This window comes from Trachypithecus francoisi, unplaced genomic scaffold (assembly GCF_009764315.1).
Source record: "Trachypithecus francoisi isolate TF-2019V2 unplaced genomic scaffold, Tfra_2.0 Lachesis_group18, whole genome shotgun sequence".
Lineage (NCBI taxonomy): Eukaryota > Metazoa > Chordata > Mammalia > Primates > Cercopithecidae > Trachypithecus > Trachypithecus francoisi.
In genome coordinates, this window is record NW_022681463.1 from 16,841,205 (window position 1) to 16,865,532 (window position 24,328).

The window sequence follows — 24,328 nt, forward strand, 5'->3', positions numbered from 1 at the left end:
ACCTCTCTTACCCGTCCTGCTGGCTCCCGGGACTCTACAGGGAATGCTGAACGCATCCAGCAGGAGGTGTAGTAGGAGTGAATTGATAAGCCATCTCCATGTAGAGGCAGAAAACATTTGGCATATTACAGTTTCTAATGTTGTTGTCTCTTTTGAAATCATAGCGAGGGCTTATGTTTTTAAATATCAGTTAAAAATACCTTTTTCAAAACCTCGGAAGTATTGAGACGTGTTACCATTTCCCCCCTAAATACTGTGTATTGGAATTGATTCCTGCTTGGTGTTTGTAAAGATGCTTTTCTTGTTGCAGGCAGACATCTGGTCCCTGGGCATAACAGCTATTGAACTTGCAAGAGGGGAACCACCTCATTCCGAGCTGCACCCCATGAAAGTTTTATTCCTCATTCCAAAGAACAACCCACCGACGTTGGAAGGAAACTACAGTAAACCCCTCAAGGAGTTTGTGGAGGCCTGTTTGAATAAGGAGCCGAGCTTTGTAAGTTCCCAGGGGTCACCACGTACCTCCTCATGTGTGGCTTGACTCGGCCAAGATGCATCCTGTTGGGATTGCTGGAATCACTCTTTTCAGTTGTCTCCCTGGTATTATTCATTTTTCTTTTCCGAAATAAGTATGATTGACTTCTTTGGTTTGCAAATACATTTTAATTTTTAAGTATTAAAAATCTCCTTCGTTTAGATTTCCACCATCTCATACTTCATTGACTCTGAAGAATATTCTCCCTAATATTAAATGTGGAATCATAAATGTTTAATATTTATAGAGGATCAGGCCGTAAACTGTTACACTGTTTTTAGTAATGGCAGAGGTTAGCTGGAAACAAATGGCTAAATATGTCTTTAAAGTAAATGTTTTCACTTTCCAGGTGGCATGTGTTAGGAAACAAAAGATTAGGAAATATAACCAAGCCACCTTCTGCTTCCCCCACCCCCCCCTTCCTACCTGCTTTCTCTTTTTAGGTTTAATAGATGCTGGCAGAGCTGTACAGCAGTAACAACTGTGTGGCTTTGCCTCGTTTTCTGTCTGAATTGGGACATTTCTTTGAAAGTTGTTTCTGTGTGTGTGTCTGTGTGTGTGTGTGTGTGTGTGTGTGTGTGTGTGTGTGTGTGTGTGTGTGTGTGGTGTCTGTGTGTGTGTGTACGTGTGTGTGTGTGTGTGTGTCTCTGTGTGTGTGTGTGTGTGTGTCTGTGTGTGTGTGTCTGTGTGTGTCTGTGTGTGTGTGTGTGTGTCTGTGTGTGTGTGTCTGTGTGTGTGTGTCTGTGTGTGTGTGTGTCTGTGTGTGTGTGTGGGTGTGTGTCTGTGTGTGTGTCTGTGTGTGTCTGTGTGTGTGTCTGTGTGTGTGTGTGTGTGTCTGTGTGTGTGTGTCTGTGTGTGTGTGTGTGTCTCTGTGTGTGTGTGTGTGTCTGTGTGTGTCTGTGTGTGTGTTGGTGTTGGAGGTAGCACCATATGTCCTTGTTCTGTTTCTGAATTTTCCAGCAGTTAGCTGAAGGCCAAGCTGAGCCCCCCTTTTCTTAACTCGTGTAAAAATGAGTGGTTACTTTTACAAGAGCACCGTGGTTTCCTAATATGCCAGTTTTGGTAAAGGAATTAAATGAGGAATGCAACATTTTCTGAGCACCTCTGGGGAGATGCAGGCTGAGGCCAGCACACCAGCGTCTGATGACTACGTCAGCATCTTGTGGTAGTGGGGCTTGTCCTGCATGCCACGATGCTCTGCATTTTATTACATGATGATGTTGGCTGCAGCCACCATGCACCAGCACTGGTGGAGATACGTGCAGGCATGTCTTCCCTTACAAAGCATGTGTCTAGTATGGGCTTATGCTCCAGCACACAGAGCTCTACCCCACACTACCGAGGAGCTGGCTGAGAGGCGAGAATACGAGCACCTCCAGGGTAGCTGGGGTTTCACCCTTGGGTGGACAGGGAGGGAGAAGACTCAGGGGTGATCGAGGTTTCTCACGAGTTTCAATCTGAAAACGTGCTTGGCTTTTGTAGTCAAGCTTTCGTAATTTGGAGTGAGTGGGAACTTGGTTTGACTCGGTTGTTTGGGTGTTCCTGCCGTCTGTTCCAATTTGGGCCGTGCTGGTTTCCTTGGGAAGCACATTCCCTGTCACTGTCGCCATCCTCAAGGCAGGCAGCTGACCAGGTGCTGAGCCCAGGGCATGGGTGAAGTCCTCAGCCCAATCACAAGGGAAGGGAGGGACCTGGGAAACAGCTCTTCTCAACTGGGAAAGTTGGTGATGCAGAGCCACCCAGCTGCTCTTTCAGCAGACAGGAGAAAGGGCATCTCCTGGCTTCTTTCTGGTTCCTTTGAGATAATTCCAAATTGACGTTTCTGTTATATGGTTGGATGTGGCCAAACGTTAATACAGAAAGTTAACAAAGTGGCCCAACACGGTGGCTCACACGTGTAATCCCAGCACTTTGGGAGGCCGAGGCGGGTGGATCACCTGAGGTCAGGAGTTGAAGACCAGCCTGGCCAACATGGTGAAATCCCGTCTCTACTAAAAATACAAAAAAATTGGGCGTGGTGGCACAGGCCTGTAATCCTAGCTACCCAGGAGACTGAGGCAAGAGAATTGCTTGAACTGGGGAGGTGAGGTTGCAGTGAGCTGAGATCGTGCCACTGCACTCCAGCCTGGGCAACGAGCAAAACTCCATCTCAAAAAAAGTTAAAGCGACACAGAATATACATTTTGTCAGCTATTTGTCATAAAGTATTACGTAAGCTAGGAGATAAGCTCTCTTAAATGATCCCTGTGAAGCTCTGTGCAGAGGTTTCTGTGGAAATGCATTTATTAGGGACCTCCTTGGAAAGTCAGTGCCCTGCCCAGCACAGTACCTGGAGCCCAGGCGTAGGTCCTGAGCGACTCGTCTTTGGGTGAGTCACGGTGAGAAGAGCCGCGGAGTAGAATCCCAGCCATCAGGCGTCAGTGTGGCGGGTTGACATTTTGAGGCAGAAGTCTGTCCTTTGGGGTGGGATCGAGAACTTATCTCATGTTTTGTTGTTGTGTGTGTTTTTCCAGAGACCCACTGCTAAGGAGTTACTGAAGCACAAGTTTATACTACGCAATGCGAAGAAAACTTCCTACTTGACCGAGCTCATTGACAGGTACAAGAGATGGAAGGCCGAGCAGAGCCACGACGACTCGAGCTCCGAGGATTCAGACGCGTAAGTTGGCCCCTGAGCGCCCCGAGCGTGTGTGTGGGAGGGACCCACTGGTCTTTGTCACTTGTTTGCTGTGGGTTTCGTTTCCTGTTGAGTGTATTTTTTAGACAGTCCGGGCTGGTGGCGGTTGCTGTGTTAGACACGTCCTGGGCCTGTTGGGGAGCTGAGCCTCTGGGTGTTGCTGGTGGAATTCCTACGAGTGAATTCTGGTAGAGCTGTGCAGAGGGAACTGGACCTGGCTGTTGGATTCGATTTTGTTTCGTTCGGTTCTGTTCTGTGTTGTTTTCCATGACACTTTCTGTTCTTAAAATCATGATCAGGTGAAACTGCTTGACATGGATGTCTGAAGGGCCAGAAATGCGTGTGTTTGTGATTCTCGGCTGTGTCTGGTAGAAGCCTGCGTACCAGCGGTGACTTACTGAGAACCGCTGTCCAGTTCGGCATCTAGGAATTCCCTTGGCTTAAGAGGCCAAGTGGGGCTGGAGCCGTTTGTGTGGCGAGGGCTGGGGAAGGCGATCGGGCAGGCTTGTGTCTGGAAGTCCAAGCCTGGGCTCGTCTGTTCTCGTGCATGCGTTGGCAGGAGTCAAACTTGGCCCAGAGTGCAGGTCTATGCGCCAGGCCAGTTGAATGAGGATTTCCGGGGGTGAGACCCTAAGTGGTTTTTCAGTGTCTCTAGGTGATGGCAGTTTAAAGCCAAGTTTGAGACCACTGCCCTCGGAAGTTCTTTAAGTACTGCCATTGGGAGATTGCCGGGGTAGCAACAGGGATGACAAGATAAAGAGACTGGAGAGAGGTTTGGAGAGCCAGGGCGTGGTGGTGGATTTGGGTGAAGGAGGGAAGCCCGTGTCCCAGGCCTGGGCGGCGTGGCGGCAGGCATTGCGATGTGTGGTGCAGGAAGCCGAGTGTGGGCCGGACCACATATGAGTCTGAGTTGTCCAGGAGGAGACGTCCGGTGTGAAGTGGCACCCAGGTGTGGCGTTCAGGTGAGAAAGCTGGGCAGGTGAAGTGGGCTTAGGGGCCACTGCTCTGTGGAGGTCACTGGAGCCAAGGGAACAAAGGGTGTCAGTCGGGGCGTGTGGGAGAGTGAGGCCGGCCCCTAGGGAAGCCGGTGTGAGGGTGAGGCTCCACCTGTGAGTGAGAGGGGAGAGGTGTGGCCGAGGGGCGGGAGGAGGTGCAGGCTCAGTGAGGCCACAGGCGTCAGGATGATGAGCAGGGCCAAGGGCTCATTGCCTGTGAGGCCCACGCAGGACAGGGAGTCATCAGCACACCATCTCATGATGGGGGAGAGAGTGCTCGGAGGGACACCGGTGGGCTTTGGAGCGAGTGGAGGGTACCAAATAGAGGCAGTGAGTGTGGATCCTAGAACCGGGGCTGAGAGATGGCCGAGGTGAGGTCAAAGTGGTGGAATGACAGGCATGAGCCACCACACCCAACACAGGGACACCTGCTTTCCTGGTGAGAGGAGGAGCCCAGCAGAGATGGGCTCCCAGGGAGGTGGGGGAGGTGTCCTCCAGGAGGAGGAGGAGAGTGGGCACACACACGCTGGCACACCAGGGAGGTGCGGGGACCACCTCGTGATGGTCTCTTCTCTGTGAGGGAGGAGGCAGGGGCGTCTTTGGAAAATCCCCGAGGGACTGGACAAGGGTGTTATGGTGGGGACTTGGGGCTGGTGGGCTGGGTTCGGAGGTCCCCAGGCGGCCTCCACCTGACCGTCCCAGCGCCCCCAGAGCAGATGTGCGAGCACTGACAGGACTTCCCTGCGTGTCTGTGTTAAGGGAAACAGATGGCCAAGCCTCAGGGGGCAGCGACTCTGGGGACTGGATCTTCACAATCCGAGAAAAAGATCCCAAGAATCTGGAGAATGGAGCTCTTCAGCCATCGGACTTGGACAGAAATAAGGTACGTCTGCTCCCTCCAGAGTGGCCACACTGGCCTCAGTCTGCAGTGTTTTGGAGGCACTTGTGTGTGAAGCTTGCTGTGGGTGCGGGTGGCAGCGATCATGGAATTTTGTTGCTAGGGGATGGACGGATCAAGAGCTTTAGTTCTGTCTGATGATCCAGGTGTTCACACCGGGGAGTCTGGCCTCTGGTCTGTTCTGTGCCACTCCGTTCTGTTCTCTGCAGCCCTGCGGTCAAGTTAGGATGTCCTGACATGTGGCAATGTCGTGGGGTTTGGGGGTGACCCGTGAAATGACTTCATAGCTCTCTTTGAGGGACTGTTGTGCATGTTGGGGTTACTTATATACATATCATAATTTTGTGATTGAGTTTTAAGGACCTTATAAATAAATGCATTGCTTTTGATATTTATTAAAACAATTTTGATTAATTGGTTTTATGCCTGTGAAATTTATGAAGGCTCATATATTTAGGGTCTTGTGTAAAGCATAGTGGTGTAGTTTCTCTCAGGCAGGGTGGGCCAGTAGCTGTGCCCTGTTGATCCTACAAGTCCTGCTTTGATACGTGAACAGGTGTTGAATGTCCAAATAGAGGCTGCAAAAGTAGAAACTCGGCCTGTGTCATAGACAGCACTTGGAATGGCCAATCTTGACCTGATTTCTATTTCCAGGGTTTCATTAGTAAAGTACTTTTCTCTCTCTCTCTTTGTTTTTTTTTTGAAACAGGGTCTCTGTCACCCAGGCTGGAGTGTAGTGGTGCCATCAGAGCTCACTGCAGCCTCAAACTCCTGGGCTCAAGTGATCCTCCCACCTCAGCCTCCTGAGTAACTGGGATTGCAGGCATGTGACACCATGCCCAGTTTATTTAAAACTTTTTATTTTTGTCTTTTTTTTAGAAACAGGGTCTCACTATGTTGCCCAGGCTGGTCTCAAACTCTTGGGCTCAAGTGATCCTCCTTCCTTGGCTTCCCAAAGTGTTAGAATGACAGGCATGAGCCATCACGTCCAGCCAGTAAAGCACTTCTGCGTAGATAACGAGACGAGGCAGTTCACCTACCTGTGCCCATGCAAAGTCCCCTTCCACATGGAACCCAGATGCCGGTTTCCCTGGCGCGTGGGTTTTGCATGTCACTGCAGATGAGACGTTGAAGTCTAGCGAGAGGCAGCCGATAGTCGCCTTCAGCTGTCGTGGTGCGCAGAGGGTGTGTTCTCAGCGTGAAGTGCAGAGATGAGAGGTTCATTGCATTTTTGCCGATGTGAACGTCAACTGTTTCTGATGACCTTTTTTCCCTCTCCCCCAAGATGAAAGACATCCCAAAGAGGCCTTTCTCTCAGTGTTTATCTACAATTATTTCTCCTCTCTTTGCAGAGGTAGGTACCTGGCTGACCTTTTCGGAGTGGGAGGGAGAAGCTGGACACACTTCGGTGGTGATGTTGCCAGTAAGAGTTGGGGACATTAAGACAAACTGGCAAAGGCTCAGAAAGCCTGCATGGTGCCTCCTCAAAGGCTGTCAGCGCCTTCACCTGTTGCCCTGCCCTGGAGGGTTTGTCTGAGGACCTCTGACCTGGCAAGTTTCAGGGCCCAGTGTGAGCAGGGCTGTGGCCGGAGCCTGAGGCCTCACCTGCAGCTTCATGTGGAAAACAGCCGAGCCCGCTGGTGTCGGGGAAGCCACAGGGCACGGGGAGGCCTTGCTGGATGTCTGGCTTCAGCCCTGGCTCATGGTTCTGGGCACCTGTGTTCTTCCTACCTAGGATGTCCAGGTTGAGTGCCATCCTGCTCTTCATTTTGTCCCATGGGAGTTGGCCCTGTGGGATTTCCAGGCTGTGCTCCTGCGGCTCTGCCATTGGCCTCTGGAATCGGGTCAGTCAGGCAGTTAGGGAAAGTGCATGGACTTTTTCATTTACCTGAGGCTGTTTATTTTTTTACTGGGCCCATGAAACTTTGACATAAGTATTCAGGACATATCCTAAATGCAGTCGTATCCTGGATTTTCCAGCTAACCAAATGCTAAACTCGCATCTTCCCCAATGTATTTTTATGAATGATATTTGCTACCCTAGAGTTCAGAGTGTTTAATGTGCATTATTTCATACAGTACTTGCAGAAGCTCAATAGAAAGATTATATCCCCATGCTTACAGATGAGGCCATTGAGGAGACGGGCGTTGGCGTCCCTGCTTTCCTTCAGGGAGCACAAGTCAGGTTGCTCCGTGAAGTCAGTGGTGGGTCCAGTACGTTCCACGCAGCGAGGGGACTGGCCCTCTCCCAGGGCAGCCCTTCTGCTGCCTTTGCTCCTTCTTTGAGACTTAGAGGCGGGACATGGGCAGGAGGGAGAGTGCTGGATTGTACATGACCCTCTCGGGACTTGTGAATACTGTGAAGTGATTGGGAGTCCTAGACAAACACAAGTGGCCATCTCGGGGCCAGTGGGGTGGGCCCTCTGGGACAGCAAGAGCTTCGGAACAAATGCTCTCCGCACCCATTGGCCCTCCAAGGTCAGACTTTGTAGTTCCTGCCTGTCCCTTCAGCAGCGGAGAGAGAAGCTGTGGCTTTCAGGGCAGGGCTGGGTTTGGAAATGACAGCATGTGTTCAACAACCTGCAAACAAGCTGAATGTCGCCTGAGATGTTTCTTAACTTCCCTGAAGAGGAGGCAGTGTCCATCATCTCTGGAGCCACCACGAAGAGCCTCTTCTGTCGAGTTCTGAGCCATGCTGTATCTTGATTGAACAGCTCTTACTTTCACAGTTCACGTTTCTGGGCCTTCCAGAGAGAGACGTAGAGTTGACCTTTAACTTAGGGAAGTGCCTGAAGGCACTGTTGTGATTTCTCTTGGGAGTAGAGGAAGGCCACTGGAGATTCCCAGAATTTAAGGCTGCCCCTTACATGAAATGGAATATTTTGACACTACTCTGGATCACAAAGGCAGTTTGCTGGAGTTTAAGAACCAACCCATGAACACGAGGAAGTAAGCTTTGACGACCCGCATGGCAGTTTCAGCATTGAGATCAGAGTGACTTACGATAGGCTTTGAAATTGCTTTTCTGGTACAAGGTTATGGTTGGAATGGGAAAAGAGCACAGAGAGGACAGTCCATCATGGTGAGACTCGGGAGAGGCACACGTCTCTGTTCTGGCCTAGAACAGTCATAATTATGGTCTGACAATTGCCCTGTCTAGACATAACTGCTCTCAGAGCATTTGAATCACCTTTTTCCAAAAGGAATCTGGGCCGGGCGCAGTGGCTCACGCCTGTAACCCCAACACTTTGAGGCCAAGATGGGCGAATCACTTGAGGTCAGGAGTTCGAGACCAGCCTGGCCAACATGGTGAAACCCTGTCTTATTAAAAATACAAAAATTAGCTGGACATGGTGGCAGGGGCCTGTAATCCCAGCTACTCGGGAGGCTGAGGCAGGAGAATTGGTTGAACCCAGGAGGCGGAGGTTGCTGTGAGTTGAGATCACGCCACTGTACTCCAGTGTGGGCAACAAAGCCAGACCCCATCTCAAAAAAAAAAAAAAAAAAAAAACCACAAAAAAAACCAGGGATCTGAAGTGGCGTGGATCCCGAGTCAGAGCTTTTCCGGACACCCCGGGGCTGGGGCGGTGTCGTGGTCCATGCGCTGTGTTGCTCCTTGAAAAGCATGCTTCCCGGTTCTGCAGCTGGTGCACCTCACACTGTTCTTCCTGTTCGTGTGTTTTCAGTTGAAGGAGAAGAGCCAGGCATGCGGCGGGAACTTGGGGTCCATTGAAGAGCTGCGAGGGGCCATCTACCTAGCGGAGGAGGCCTGCCCCGGCATCTCCGACACCATGGTGGCCCAGCTCGTGCAGCGGCTGCAGAGGTAACTCCCCGGGGCCCCTCTGGGCTGGGGGAGGAGAGGCCTGCGCTTGGCCTGGGACTCGGTTGGTGCGTTTGGTACTTGGTTCTTGGCCTGTCTGTTCCTGTTGTCTTGCAGGCCTCAGGGTACACGCGGAGTTGAATTAGAGGAGACTTGGTTGAATCTAGAAATCAATGTGAATGAAGGATCTGAATCTGGAAACTGCTGGAAAAGCCCGCAGGACTTTGTGCATTTGTAGCTCTTACCACGCAAATACGGGGTGGTGGTGAAATACCTGTTTCCTCTTAATGATGCGGTTTAATTATTGGCCAGAGAAGGATCGTTCTTAGCCAGATGTCTGTAACTGCCTCTCGGGTTTTCGGCTTTAAAGTCAGTGTGAGAAATGCCAGCAGCTTTGGTGTGGTCAGCTTGGCGGGAGCAGGCGCAGGTGCGTTCGCTGTCTTAGCTGTGTGTGTCTTGTCTGGAAGCCTCCTTGGTAGGGGCTCATCTGTGCCAGCCTGTAGGAAGCTTTTGTGCCTGCCCAGTGGCCCCACCTGTTGCACACGCTGCGGGTGAGGACTCAGTGGGGCGACCGCTTTGCCCTCCCTGCCCCCTCCCAGCTTGTTGTAGGAGTTACCATGGAAACCAAGCCCCTCCTGCCTGCCATGGGCACAGGTGCAGGTGTTTGGAGGCAGTGGACGTGTGCTGGGCAGCTGCTCTGTGTGACCCAAGGGTGATTTGTCACTGGGCTGTCCTCCCCACCCCCAGGAGGACCAGGCATGCTGCTGCCTTGACATTCATCTTCAGGTGTCCAGGCTGATGCCCCTACCAAAGCTGGCTGAGCCTCTGTGATGATGACGGGGATTTCCAGGTCTTCCCCGAGATGCATCCCACCTGACAGTACATAAAGAAGTTGTGCGCGTGTGAGGTCCCTTACGCTATCTGGGAGTGATGGAAGGGGCTGCCTACTGTCCTGTGAAGAGCCCCTCTAAGTGGGGATGGCAGGAGAAAACCACAGCTCTGATACTTCTGGTTTATGCTTCTGAACTTGGGTTCCTTAGTATGCCATTTCAACTTTTTAAGTTGCTAGAAAATGAAAATGATTTATGGGCTGCCTTTAATTTTGAGGCAATTGAAGGATGATCCCTCCCTCCTTTGATACCCAAAACAATATTAGGAATACAGGAAAACAGAATTAAAAAGTCATCCATCTTTCGCCTGAACACACATTTTTTGATTTCTCAAACTTAGTATCACATACCTCATTCTAGTGACATTTATTTCTCATTAGAAAGAGCCTTATAATAAAAGCAAGTAGAACAAAACCAGAAACTCGCAGGATTGTTACTGTCTTGTTGGGCATTTTGTTTTCTGCTTTTGTAGTATTACTTTTAGAACCAATTCTTTCCACGTTGTTCAGAATTGCCTGAAATTGTTATGAACTGTTTGTTTATATACATGACTTGATTTCCCCAGGAGCTCCAGGGCACAGAGCATCTGGCTTGTATGTGTTGAACTGATCCATGTTTCCCATTTCCAGAGCCCTGTCTCTCTGTTCGTCTTCTTTCAGTTGTTAAGGCAAGTTGATCTGTACCAGTGCTGGCCAGTAGAAGTGCAATGGGGGCCACGTGCAGAATTTGATGTTTTCTGCTGGATGTGGTGGCTCACGCCTGTAATCCCAATGCTTTGGGAGGCCCAGGCAGGAGGGTCGCTTGAGGCCTAAGTGTTTGAGACTAGCCTGGGCAAAATAGCAAGACCCTGTCTCTACCCAAAAAAAAAAAAAAAAAAAAAAAAATTTAGCCAGGTATGGTGTCTTGTACCTGTGGTCCTAGCTACTTGGGAGGCTGAGGCTGTAGAATTTCTCAAGCCGAGGAGTTTGAGGCTACGGCTATGATCACCTCTGCACTCCAGGCTGGGCAACAGAGTGAGACCCTGACTCTAAAAACCCAACAAAAAAAGAATTTTACATTTTCTCATAGCCATATTTTTAAAAAGCAAAAAGAAGTGAAATTACTTTTAACAATACATTTTTAACCTGCCAGATCCAAAGTATTATTTCAACATGAATACCAACAATCATCAATAAGATATTTTACATTTCTGGGGGACCGTCTTTGGAATTGATGTGTCCTTTACACTCAGCGCATGTCCATTCACAGGCAGCACATTGCACGTGCTCACGGCATCATGGCTGGGGATGACCCTCTCTACCCTCGTGCGGGTCTGTGGCTACCTGATGTCTGTGTTGTGTTTAAAACTTTACTTTGCAGTGACGCACAGGGGAGGCCGAGTCGGTGCTCTCTTGCCTTTGTCTGTGATGAGTGCCCCTCTTTCCTCCTCTGTCCTCAGACGACCTGCCTCTTGGGGTACTTATCGTCTCCCTGCAGGCTTGGCTGTGGCGCCCACTTCTCCCTTCCCTGCTCCTGAAGCTCCCACTGAGTGTTCACCTCTGCTGGCTGCCAAAACCACGGGGCCATGGCTTAGACTTCCTGCCAGTTTTGCTCCGAACACGTTATTTCAGTGGATGACTGTAGGAAAAATGAGAGCTGCCTCTTGTCTGAAGCATTTTCAGAGCTTACTATGTCGTCATGTATGGATCCATTTTTTGGAATTTCTTTGGTACTTATTTCTGTCTCAGCTGGAATTAATGTTTGGATTCTTTTGTGTGACATCACCTCATCCTGTGATTAGTCATTTGTACTTCTTTATAACTGAGTCTTAGGCTCCGTGGCTAACACGTGCTTTTGGGAGGACCTTATGTAACCATTCGTTCTCTGGGAGGGCGCCAAGTATTTCAAATGCCTTAAAAGAGGAGCCCTAGATGGGAACGTTTGAGATTAGCCTCATCAAATACGTCCTCAGCCATCTCTCCCGGCCCTGTGACTTGGAGTGTGCTGTAAAATGGTTGAGGGAATCGTGGTCACGAGGGGACCCCGTCCTCACCCTTTTTTGTATTCTAGAGACAATCTTGTAGAATTTTTGGAAGACACAGAAATTACCCATGATCCCACGACCGTAGCCCAAATCTCATCGCCATCTTTGGGTGCATTGCCTCCTGTGTCATCCCAGGTTATAAACTTCCTCAATTCTCTACCTTATAGTGCAGACAAGATTTTCTAGAATTTCTATAGTACTTATTTAGGATACAGAAGTTGTGCATGTAAACTATACTTATATAGCGCACATATACAGGTTGAATAGCCCAAATCCCCAATCTGAAACTTTTTGAGCACCAGCGTGAGGCTCAAAGGAACTGCTCTCTGGGCCATGTCAGATGTTGGATTTGGTGATGCACACTGGTAAGTATAATGCAGATATTCCCAGATGCAAAGCGAGAAGCATTTCAGATAAGGGATGCCCAACCTGTAATTTTGTGTGTACTTTTAAACTTGTACATATTTTTCATATTGCTTTTATATATATATATACGTAGATACAGATAATTACCAATTTTAGTCTGTTATTTCAGTTTGTATAATTTACTTACCTGATTCTGTACTGGTGGGCATCAGAGTTGTTTCCAAATTAGTGTAATTACAAAAATCCCAAGAGACATTTTTGTGCAGACGGGTTGTTCCTGCTTTGGACTGTATTTTGGAAGCAGTTCTAGGAAATAGATTCTTGGAGTACATCACTATTTTTATAGCCAAAATGGGTTTCCTGCCCTCACATCGGGAATGTATATGCATCCTTGGAATCTTACTGTGTCATCGTGTATGGATCAACTTTCACTTTTTAACAATTGATCATAAGTAAAAAGATATCATTTCCTGTTTTATTCACATCTCTCCAGAGAGGCTGAACCCATTCTAGGTTTTTGTGACATGCTCCGGAGTTTTTGTGTGAGAATCATGATCTTCTCAATCTTGATATGCATTTGTTTAAAATTAGACTTACCCATTGATATTTGCTCCAGTTATTTTTCTATGACTTGGAATTTCCTATGAAAACTAAGATTTTGGTTACTATGAGAATTTCTGCACAGGGATGAGAAATGACATGTATTCACCTCTCTCTCTCTCTCTTTTTCCCTAGATATTCTCTAAGTGGTGGAGGAACTTCATCCCACTGAAATTCCTTTGGCATTTGGGGTTTTGTTTTTCCTTTTTTCCTTCTTCATCCTCCTTCTTTTAAAAAGTCAACGAGAGCCTTCGCTGACTCCACTGAAGAGGTGCGCCACGGGGGGCCGCCCCGACGCCGGGCGCCCGTCCAGGGACACGCACAGTCCTCGCTGTGCCACAGCCAGATGAAGTCTCTCAGATGGGTGGGAGGGTCCGCTCCTTCCAGCGATCGTTTTATTTTATTACTTTGGTTTTTAATTTTAACCATAGTGCACATATTCAAGGAAAGTGTCTTTAAACACAAAAACCCTGAAATGTATATTTGGGATTATGATAAGGCAACTAAAGACATGAAACCTCAGGAATCCTGCTTTAAGTTGAGAGCTCCCCCTGGGAGCTGGAGAATCGCTCTGGTGGATGGCTGTACAGATTTGTATATAGCGTCATTTTTACGGAAACCCTTTCGGCGTGCATAAGGAATCACTGTGTACAAACTGGCCAAGTGCTTCTGTAGATAACGTCAGTGGAGTAAATATTCGACAGGCCATCACTTGAGTCTATTGCCTTGCCTTTATTACATGTACATTTTGAATTCTGTGAGCAGTGATTTGGGTTTTATTTTGTATTTGCAGGGTTTGTCATTAATAATAATGAATGCCCCTCTCTTACAGAACACTCACTCCTATTTGTACCTCAACAAATGCACATTTTCCTCTTGTTTGCCCTACGCCCCTTTTGGTACACTTAAGAGGTTGATTTCCTTTTTCATCAATGGTACTATTTCTTAGTGTTTTAAATTGGAACATATCTTGCCTCATGAAGCTTTAAATTATTATTTTCAGTTTCTCCCCATGAAGCGCTCTCGTCTGACATTTGTTTGGAATCGTGCCACTGCTGGTCTGCGCCAGATGTACCGTCCTTTCCAATATGATTTTCTGTTGCACCTTGTAGTGGATTCTGCATATTATCTTTCCCACCTAAAAGTGTCTGAATGCTTACACGAATAAATTTTATAACACGCTTATTTTGCATACTCCTTGAAATGTGACTCTTCAGAGGACAGGGCACCTGCAATGTACGTGTGGCCGTGCGTGTGTACTCGTGGCTGTGCGTGTGTGATGAGACACCTTGGAAGACTCCAGGGAGAAGTCCCCAGGTGGGCGCCCTGGACAGCTTGCACACTTGCTCACTGAGATGATGCGGTTGGAGGTTGCTGATCTGTGCGATTGCTGTGGCGGTTGCTGGGGACCCTAAGGGTTATTTTGCTTCTCTGAGAGGGGCCTGTGCTTGCTAGCCAGGCAGCTAGTGTGTCTGTTTTTCTTGGTTTGCTGTGGGGCCTTGCTTGGCGAGGGGGAAAATCTCTGGGTTTCTGGAACGGGAGAGTGCTTGCAGCAGTTGTTGACTGGTACATGAAGCATTCTGTTATGTTTGTTGAAGCTGATGATTGACATCTCCCGTGGGTGTGCCAGTTCTTGTGGAGTGAGGATTTTTGGAAGCAAGGAAGTTAGTGGGTGAGCTTGGGGTTGTAGCTCAGCTATCTGCTGGTCTAGTGGCGTCTAAGTACAGGGAGGGGACAGAGCCCTGAGCTACAGATGCTTGAGTGGGTTATTGTGTCAGTTTGCTAGTGCAGTCTGGTTTTTAAGCTCTAAGATTGAGGTATTTTATTAGAAGTGGATTTGGGTTGAACTCTTAATTTCTATAAGGGATATATTTTGGTTAGGGGAAATAGAACTGTGTTGCTAATTCTTATTGTACTCATTACTCTGCACAAGATTGTTATCTGCAATAATAAAATTGGGGAAGATTTAATTTTGTATTTCCAGGGAATATTCTGTGTGGGGAACTGTTTCCTTACGTGAGGCAGGCGGCATAAGCCAAAGGTGAGTTTTGTCTTTGTGAGAGAATCACACAGATGAGTCTGTGTTCTCTAGGGTGTGCCGTTACCTGATTTTTAAGTGAGCCAGGGCAGACAGCAGCCTCTCTGATTGACAGAGTTCTTCACATTTACAAATGGACAGTGACATCACAGTTTTTAACACTGAAGCCAGTCTCATGCTAGTAACAGTGGTTGTGCTGCTCGAGGGACTGGGTTCTAATGAAGAATATTGGTATGAACGGGGAGTCTCTGCAGTCGCCAGACTAATCCTACTCAGCTCCTTCCCCCCTGGAGCAACAAGGGAATCTTTGGCAGCACCGAGTTGATTGGCAGCATTTCCTGTCGGGGGAGATGGGGTTTGATGGAGTTAGAAAGTTCGCCTGTGTACACGGTCTCCTGGGCTGTTACTTTCTGTTGACACACAACATCAGCTCCAAAGTTTTTAAGGGCATCTTAGCCAAGGAAGCTGGCCTTTATGTAGCCACTTCCAGGCCTGCATTAACAGAAAGCCCAGGCACCGGGGCTACAACTGGAACCTGCCTCAGCATCAACTGCCGCTAGTCTGTAGCCAGACCCATGGGCCCAGCCTTTGAGATGGGTTTACTGTCACCAATAGCCTCTCAGTGCCAGCCCTGAGCTGCTCCTGGCTCAGCTTCCCGGAGCCTGCAGCCTGGGGAGGTGCTGAGCCTCAGCCTCTGGGAGACGAGGGCTGCGGGTAGGTGGCTGCTGCCAGCGAGGTGGGCACCAGTGTCGTTTGAGGTGCCCTGGCCACCTTCTGCTGGGTTCTGATTTTCTTGGAAGTGTATCTGCCTGCCTTATCCAAAAATTTTATTCCTGAGTTGCTCCTGTGAAGTGGCTGGTTTGGTTCTGTATGTAGCATTTTGTACCTTTCCTTTGGCAAAACACAGTCAATTTATAAGCATTTTTTTATATTTCCTTCCTTTAAAAACAGCTTCTGTATTTCTGCTCTAAAATATGTCAGCAAAGGCAGAGTGACCTAATAGGGCATGTTCTTAAGCACAGGGACTGTATCATGCCGGGGCCAATAAAGCTCCAGAAAACGAGTATCTGCGTCATTGTGTGTCTCGTATGTAGCATGTCTCAAACTCCATCTGTCCCTGGCAGCTTGGGAGTGGACTGTTAACCACACTAGTATTTTCCTGAGGGCACACAGGAGGCAGAGGTGCTGGTCACAGGTCAGAACCACCAGTGTCCAGCAAAGTAGTTTGGAATCATTCAGAAATAAATAGCTGAGGAGACTGCCTTGTCCCCAAGTCTCCAGGAATGAGTGACCAGTGACTTCTGGAGGGAGCCCGATAATATGGGAGCTTTAGAAACCCCTGCTGGAGTGTCCCCTTCCCCCCTCCCCACCACACACATACCACACAGAAAATGAAGACTACAAAGTTGGTGGTTTTGCCTTAAAACGTCAATATGCTGGATTGTGGCGTGAGGTATTTTTATTCCCTTTGTTAGTACTGGAAACCGTCTGGTACATCTTGTAAGGCAAATGATTAACACACGTCAGGCTCTTTGTTTGCAAGTTGCCGTTTCCAGGTACACCAGTCCGAGCTCCACAGAGGGCGTGTTCCTGGTTCTCACGTGGGCAGGTGCCATGGTGCGGGGCACTGGAAAGAACTGGGTTGAATCGGCCGTCGCCTCAGTTTGAGACTCTTGTTAGAAAGGGCTTAGGAAAACCAAGGGAATGGCAGCCACCCCATCACTGTCGAGAACAGACAGATGTTTCCCGAGTAGGGGCCCGAGCCGCTGGAAACCGTGTTCCCTGTGCAGTCTGACTCACAGACACTACCCCATGCCTGGGGGGAATGAGGATAAAAAGGGAAATGGTTTTGAAGACAGGCACGATATATACTACTAGAGAATGCGCAGTTTCAAACCACAGTTGCAGGAGGATATAGGAATAACGACAGGTGCCGGGGACTACGTACCATGATTTCATAGTGCTCTGCAGCCAGCACGCTCGCTAAACGCTCATCACGGAACATACCACAAATGGCCCTGATCAGTGACATACAGGTTTTCATGCTTGTGACACAGACAGCAAAACACCACGGCTTATTATCTTCCCATTGTGTACACCACTCACAGGACGGTGACAGTCCAGGTATTGCACTGGATCTCGGCTTCTCTTAACAGAAAACAACCCTGCTACGGTTTGGAAAGTTACCACTTAAAACGATTTGGTCAACTTGCACCAAGAAGTCGGTCGGGAACGGGTGTCTTCAGGTGAGCGTGAAACCCCGCAGTGGAACGCGGTGTGCTGCAAATTGCTTATTAATCAGAGAAGTGAGTCCTACTAACTTCCTATTATTACAAAAGTAGAAAGACTGAAAAAAACGAAATCTGAAAATGATCTCATTTGCTTAAGGCTGCACCGAGGGTATTGCAAACACCAGGAAATCCACTTTGTAAAATGCAGCAGCCAATAGGTGAAAATACGTTTCTTTTTTTAGGAAAAAAAGAAAACACTTGCCCTGTCTTGTGTTGAACGGATGTGTGTGTGTTTTTTCAGGGGCAGGGTGGAGGGAAGATGTCATTTGGCACTCTCGTAATGACAATGTTTTAATACTGGCACTAGCTAAAGAACAGCGCCCCCAGCGGATGCCAGGACTGGAGGTGGGAGCGCTGTTCATTCAGATGCTGAGAGGATGGGGTTCAAAAACGCGGCTGTGGAGACAGGAGAGCTGCTGGGAAGCCATGTTTTTGATTTTCAGACAGGTGTTAATTTTACCAGGCTTCATTAATAACAGAAGAAAGGAAACGTCTTCCAGGAAAGCAGCCACTGCGGAAACGAGTGTGTCCGGCCGTCAATACACGAGAGACTCTTTGTGACTCAATACGTGGGCCCGCGAGGCAGAGCTGGTGGCACTGCGGATCACTTCCATCCACCTGCAACACGGGAACGTCCGTTAGTCAACTTTTTTTGTGTGTGGACAGACTCATGACGCTTCGGTGGGCGTCGCTTACAGAAACACAGGGTGAAGTCAGGGCGCCTTGTTGGCAATCTGCCACTTGAGCAGGAGAGCAAGGGAACGCCCAGCACCCAGGCGTTCTGTACAGTGGAGACCCACTGGCCTGGGCACTCATTTAATATGGAGCTGTAAATACTTTGCTGAGGTGACACTGCAGAGAATGGCGGGGTGTGTCCCATCCTCCTTAGTGGAAGCTCCCCCTTTGAGACGGTCTGGCTGTCACTCATACTGGAGTTGGGACTACAAGCCTGCACCACCACGCGTGAATCTCCATTTTATATGTTTGTGTATTTGCTCTGTACCAGTGATTCTCAAATGGGTGTGATGCTGTCCCATTTGGTAAGGTCTGGAGACATTTTTAGATGTCCCAACTGAGGGGTTGCTGAGGGCATCTAGGGGGTGGAGGCTAGGGATGCCGCTGAACATCCTACACGATGCAGGACGGACTCCTGCAAGCATGGGCCCTTTGCCACAATAATAACAAAATCCCAACTTGGTTAAACCCAGCTCAAACCCAGCTCTCGAGCTCAGTCCCTCAAGCTAAGTTTTTCAGTCCAGGATCATTTTGAGAATGGTTCTCTAGGTTCCTTTTTCTGGTGATACTGCTTAGGAAGTGCTTACCTTTGGATATCACAGGAGTTTTAAACTCTGGTTTTAAAGCATTGTGCTATTTCCATAGAATTTACTGGGAAGTGCGCATAATTGGCCCCGCTGCTTTAAAATCCCTGGGAGTTCAGCATCAGTGAGGGATCCAACTGCTCTTCTGTCCCACAACGTGGCCAGCAGTCGCTGAATTGGGGACTGCCCTGTCTGGTCTGCAGCCTGAGGACCTCCCTCCCTCCAGCGGGTAGCTCAGAACAGCCTTAGGTCTGACTCTATTTCGGTTTCATTTATTTCTCGGTTAAATGAAGTCTGTGGTCCCTGGGTCCCATTACACCATGTAGGCAGTCTCACTAATAACCCTGAAGCCTTTTTCCTTCCTCATATGGTCCTTTGACCTGAAACAGCATTTCTGCCATAACCCTGGCAGAAGCAGCGTGATGAGTACTGCGGCAGCCACAGACTGCGAAGTCCGAGGTGCAGTTTGGATTTTGTCATGAAAGGCTTCCACTGGGCCTGGGTGGGTAAAGCTGGGCCTCTGAGGCCGGTGTAGTGGCACCCACTGGGGCTTAGCTTCATAGTCCCGTACACACACATCAGAGATCTCCAAGCAAGACGTCTAGGGCCTCGGCCAACGCCGTGCAGGGTAAGGGCCCAGGGAAGTCGGGACCCCACTTTCTGCCATGACAACAGAATCGCCTGCTGGTGTCAGACAGTGGGACCCCAGGTCTAAACACTCAGTTGGCAGGGAAGTGTGGGGCCAGCTCACTCGCCAACTTGGGAGCAGAGCCCTGTGCCTGGGAAGGGGGCAGCTACCTTTCAAACGTGTACTCGCTTTCCGCCCTGAAGTAGTAGACGTGGGACTTGAAGTGCAGCTTGAACACGTAGTCTTTGTGGATGTTCTCGGACTCGGACGGGATGGTGAGCGAGTAGCCGAGCAGAGGCAGGCTGGCGAGGGGATGATTGTCCTGGAAAGGGGAAACAAAATGGCTTTTCGGGGGCAGCTTCTGCTGCTGGGCCTGGCTGCTGCCCCACATCGGGCAGGGACTCCGGGAGCCCAGACAGCGCCACCCTCAGGCGTGGGCCTGGAAGGGATCGTGGGAGCCAGTGTTGGCCTGTACATGATGGCCCAGGTGGCAAGTCCCCAGCAGGACTGAGCTGTGGATTAAAGCCTACCCCTGTCCCGCCAGAAGACAGGTGGCCCTTCCTAGGGCGGAAGTGGTCCTTCAGTGGATATCAGCCTTTCCTAGAGCTGGGGGCCTCAGGTGGATGGGGGCCCCCCGCCAGCATCCCTGTCATCCCTGTGACACCTGGCTGGACCTCAAGAGGCCTGAGTCCTTCCAGAAGAGGGCGGCCCCCTCACCTCATGCTGCCACCCACCCTGTGTGTGGCACTTACCTGGTGTGACTTGTAGAAGAACAGGCAGAAGTTTGTGAACACCACCCACAGCTTCTGCCACCCGTTGCTGTTTTTGAATTTCCTCAGCAGGTTCCCAGACAACTGATTCTGAAACGCAAGGAGGCCTGTGAGAAGCACGGTGGGCACCTGCCCTAGTTGGGTGCCGAGAGCAGCTCCCCCTGCACCAGGGCCCTGGGCTAGGGCATGTCCACAACTGAAGGATGAGGCCTCGCTGCTCCCCAGTGTGTGGGGAGACTTGGCAGGTCCCGGGACCCTCATCTCATCACTTGTCATTGGCTGTGGGGCATGTTGGGGGCTGTGTCCCCCCAAAAGACACACTGAGGTCCTGACCAGTACCTTAGAATGCAGGCTTATTTGGAAATGGGCTTGTTGCAGGGTAACTAGTGAAGATGGAATCACACTGGGGTAGGGTGGGCCCTAAATCCAACGGGAGTGGTGTCCTGAGGAGAAGAGACACGTGGCGGGGAGGGAGTGGGCCCTGTGACACCGAGGCAGAAATGGGGGTGCAGGACCCCACGTGCCACCAGCAGGTGGAAGCTGAAAGAGGCAACGATCCGTCTCAAGCTCGGAGCAGCAGCACTCATTTTGAGGTGCCAGGCACCCTGCGCAGGAAGTGGGGCCTGGGGTGCTGGTGCGCGGCTCCCACATGCCCTCTAGTGGCCCAGGAGGCAGCTGCAGCCCTGCCCACCTCCAGGCTCCCAGCTGGCCCAGCCCCTGGAGCATTGTTAGGATGCACTGCAGCCTAGCTGGGGGCAGGGACAGGCACCTGTGTCCATGCTACCCCCAAAGGACCCTCGGCAGGCCTGACACACTGGTGGCTCATTTGGTCGCTTTGCAAAAGTGACCTCACCAGCAGATACTCAAAGCAGTTGCACCACCTTGTAAAGGCACTTAATGCCACTGAATTGCTCATGTAAAAATAGTTGGCTAATATTGTGGTATAGCTATTTTACCACACACACACACAAAAACGGACTTCTGAGTCTGCCTCATTCCACGTCTCTGGGTGCCCCTGTCACTAAGCTTCTGTGCTGGGATCAAACAGTCTGGTGTCCCTACCCTCCAGTTGCTCAGGGTCCAGTGGGAGAGATGGACACCGACAGTGGGTCCATGAGGGGCTGCAGGATGTGGAGGCCCCCTCTGTTGGCGGAATGAGAGGGACCCTGCAGATGGGGGAAACGGGGGTGCCAGGCAGGCAGCCCCAGCCCTCCATCCTCCTCCCCCAATGGCAGAAGGGAACAAGAAAATGCAAGGCTCCAGGTTCCCAGAAGGTCCTGGTGGCGCCTGGGCTGGGCTGATGCCCGTGTGGCATCTTGGGCCACACACCGTGGGGCAAGGAGAGTGGCACACTCCCCTTTCGTATTTTCATACTGAGTCACAGTTTTCACAGCCAGCCCACACTGGGGTTCACACATGTCACCCATCACAGTCTGGGCCCATTTCTTTCCACAGCAGCTTCCTTAGAGCTCTCTAGCTTCTGCCTGGCCATTCTGGTAGCCTCTGGAAACATCATGAATAGGCACATCCAGCGGCCCTTCCTTGCTCCCCAGCACCCAGCGGCCGAGCCTCCTGCCGCCCCGCATTGGGTCCACCCTGGCCTCCAGCATGTTACAGGCCCTGCACGCCGCGACTCTCCTGCCCTGCACTCGGGAGGCCGAGGCCATGCTGGTGGCTCTCAGACCTGTCTCCATTCACTGCCTTCATGAGAGGGTCAACATCCTTGTCCAGAGCCAGACCAGCCGGCCCTGTCTCCTCATGGCCCTTCACTGGGGCCTTTGCCCCTCTCTCTTCTTGGCCCTCATCCCCTCGGACCCTGCTGTGGGTTGAATGCACCCCCCCAACAAGACAAGCTCAAATTCAAACCGGTGGTGGCCTCATGTGGACACAGGGTCTCTGCAGATGCACTCGAGGTCAGGTCACTAGGATGAGCCCTAAGCCTAACGTGAGCCGTGTCCTTAGAAGAGGACATTTGAGCACAGATGCAGGGAGGACAGTTGGTGACATGGCAGACCGGAGCCCTGCGACATGGGTAGAGCCAGGGACCCCCGAGGAGAGAACTGCCGCAGCCACCAGATGCCGTCAGAGGCGGGGACATTTTCCCTCAAGGCCCCCTGAAGGAACCCATCTGCCAGCAGCTTGGTTTTGGACTTCGGGTTTCTGGCACTGTTAGAGATGTTTCTGTGGCCTCAGCCAGTCTGAGGTTGGTGCTGTGGGATGGGACGGGGAACACGTATAACCCCCGTGCCCGCCATTCCCTGGCCTCAGTGTCCCTTCCCTCCTCCCAGTCCTGTCTGCACTCCGTCTGCTGAAGAACTTCCCTGCTGTCCCCCGTCTCGCCACTCCAGCCTTACAAGACAACTTGCATTGCTTTGCTTCTGGCCCTTCACTGGCTCTAGTGCCCACGGGCTGGGCAGCCCTCTGGCCATCCCAACATCTGACCCTCCCGTGGGAGCCCCCAGACCTGCTGGCTTGCCCACAACTTTTAGCAGAGGCCATTGAGTCCACACTGTCCCCAGATACGCCCCTTCCTCACGTGTGCCTGCATGAGTTAGATGGGAGCGGAACTGGAAGAGAGGCTGGGCACAGGACTGTGGAGAGGAGGCTGTCGAGTCAGGAGGAGATGGAGCTGCTTCGTCCTCTGTCATGCAGGGTGGAGGCCCTGGGGACGGCTCATCTGCGAGTCGGCGAGCATTTGGCGTCTGGCACGCGAGGGCCGCCTGCCACTGACACCAGATGGACGCCACACGCCTTGGGAGGGGGCTTTCTGGCAAGGATGGAATCTGCAAAGTGATAGAGCAGCCAGGTCCCTGACTGTACTAGGTGGTCACTGCCACCTTGAAACCCCACTGGCCGGTGGCTCACTCTCCTGCTCTGCTAGGGTCAGCAAACTTTTCCTCAAAAGGCGGACGGCAGATACTGCAGGCCACGGGGCAAAACTGAAGACATTATTTACCAGCCATTAAAAAAATGGTAAACCCATTCCTTGTTCACAGGCCGTAAGCCATCAGGCTGGGGCTAGATCTGGCCGGGGGCCAGTCTGCCCCTGACCCAGTGCCTTGACCTGATCATGCACACGGAAGGCTGCGACCATGTAGATTTGTAACCCAAAAGAACTGGGCTGCAGGTGGCTCCGGCCACCTGGATCCCACTTGGGTATTTCCTGCCTTGTTGAACGGCCTGGGTTCCTCCAGGTATTTAAAAAGCTTTGAGGCCTATGACAAATAGGCCTTCAGAGTTGCACACATTGCTGAGGTCAGAAGGAAGCAAGGTCAGGACTGTTCCTCCCCAATGGTGGCGCCACACATTGACTGGCTTCGTTTCAGACACACACCCACAGGTGAGAGCTGATGGGCCTCTTTTCCCATGAGACTATCACGGGTTCTTCCCTGCTCCTCTGCCTGGGGCTCTCTTTTCCTGCTGTCATAATCCCCATGCCCTGGGAGAAGCTCAGACCCGCAAGCTCTGCGCAGGCCTGGTGGAGGTGTGAAGCTGGGGAAGAACGTTTAGTGCTCTTCACACTCGAGCTGTCAGGAGGCAGAAGGGCGGCCCGGGGAGGGAATATTCACACCTGCACACTCAGGGGAACCCTGTGGGACAGAGCCTTGTGTGTGGGTCCAGCTGGGCTGTGCCCATGGGGGAGCCAGGGCCTGCACCTCGGATGTGTCCCCTTGAGGATGTCTTCAGAAGCAGGCCTGGGCTTAGAAACACTGGCTTGTAGCAGGAAACTCAATAAAGGCAGGTCTGAGTAATGGGGAAGGTCGTTTCCAGGGAATAAATTCCAAGACTCTCTCGAGACCCTCCACGAAGCACTGCTGGCTCATCCCCGCTGCTGTTGGTTCCAAGAGCAGCCAACTCCTGTCCCGGCCATAGTCTCTTACGTGACACTGTTTGGACCAGGCCTGTGTGGGAACTGGACTTCCTGCGTTTTAGAAGGTGAGTCCTGCCTCTACGGCAGCAGCCCCGCTGAGGGCGCGGGGGCAGAGGCTCCGCAGTGACACGTGGGCATTCACATAGAGCACAATGATGGATGGGCCAGTGAGAGATGGGTCTGAAGTGTTCTGAAACAGCTATGGGCCTGGACTGAAGAATGTTTAGGGAATGGGTGTTAGGAAAGGATTCATGATCTGGGAGAGACGCCATCTTCAAAGCCAGCTTTCAGGTGGTAGGATCAGAAAATAATACCCTGAAGTGAAAGGCTCAGAAGCCAGGCCTCCCTGAGCACCTCCTGCCTCGCCCCTTTCCTCCCCCAGGCAAGCCACAGAAACTAGAATTCCTCTTCCTTAAGGCGGGTCATTGAAACCAGAACCTCCCCCGGCCAAAGCCAGCCACAAAACCAAAAACGGTGACCCTAACCATTCCCCACCGTTCTGTGTCAGAGCTGGCTATAAACTCACTCCCCGGCCCACCTTGTGTGAGAAGAGGGTCTAAGATGCCCACTGCGGAAAGGGTCCCACCCCACACCCAGGAGCAAGGAA

At 50.9% G+C, this 24,328-nt stretch overlaps 2 protein-coding genes across 7 annotated transcripts in view; one reads left to right on the forward strand and one right to left on the reverse strand.

The window, feature by feature from the left end:
• The window catches only part of STK24 (serine/threonine kinase 24), a 136,580-nt gene extending 112,716 nt beyond the window's left edge, over positions 1 to 23,864 (forward strand). For 2 of the 4 annotated variants that reach the window (XM_033177388.1, XM_033177391.1), the window contains 6 exons: positions 311 to 496; positions 3,049 to 3,194; positions 4,967 to 5,090; positions 6,391 to 6,459; positions 8,792 to 8,928; positions 12,940 to 13,989. In XM_033177388.1, the coding sequence (XP_033033279.1) occupies positions 311 to 496; positions 3,049 to 3,194; positions 4,967 to 5,090; positions 6,391 to 6,459; positions 8,792 to 8,928; positions 12,940 to 12,976 (699 nt within the window). In that variant the 3' untranslated portion in view covers positions 12,977 to 13,989. Of the gene's footprint in view, positions 1 to 310; positions 497 to 3,048; positions 3,195 to 4,966; positions 5,091 to 6,390; positions 6,460 to 8,791; positions 8,929 to 12,939; positions 13,990 to 21,305 lie in introns of those variants that run through there. The other 2 variants (XM_033177389.1, XM_033177390.1) reach the window with 2 other exon arrangements.
• The window catches only part of FARP1 (FERM, ARH/RhoGEF and pleckstrin domain protein 1), a 314,718-nt gene continuing 306,638 nt past the window's right edge, over positions 16,249 to 24,328 (reverse strand). For all 3 annotated transcript variants that reach the window (XM_033177386.1, XM_033177385.1, XM_033177387.1), the window contains exons 25-27: positions 19,833 to 19,940; positions 19,251 to 19,402; positions 16,249 to 17,751 (exon numbers count right to left, since the gene is read on the reverse strand). In XM_033177386.1, the coding sequence (XP_033033277.1) occupies positions 17,670 to 17,751; positions 19,251 to 19,402; positions 19,833 to 19,940 (342 nt within the window). In that variant the 3' untranslated portion in view covers positions 16,249 to 17,669. The remainder of the gene's footprint in view (positions 17,752 to 19,250; positions 19,403 to 19,832; positions 19,941 to 24,328) is intronic.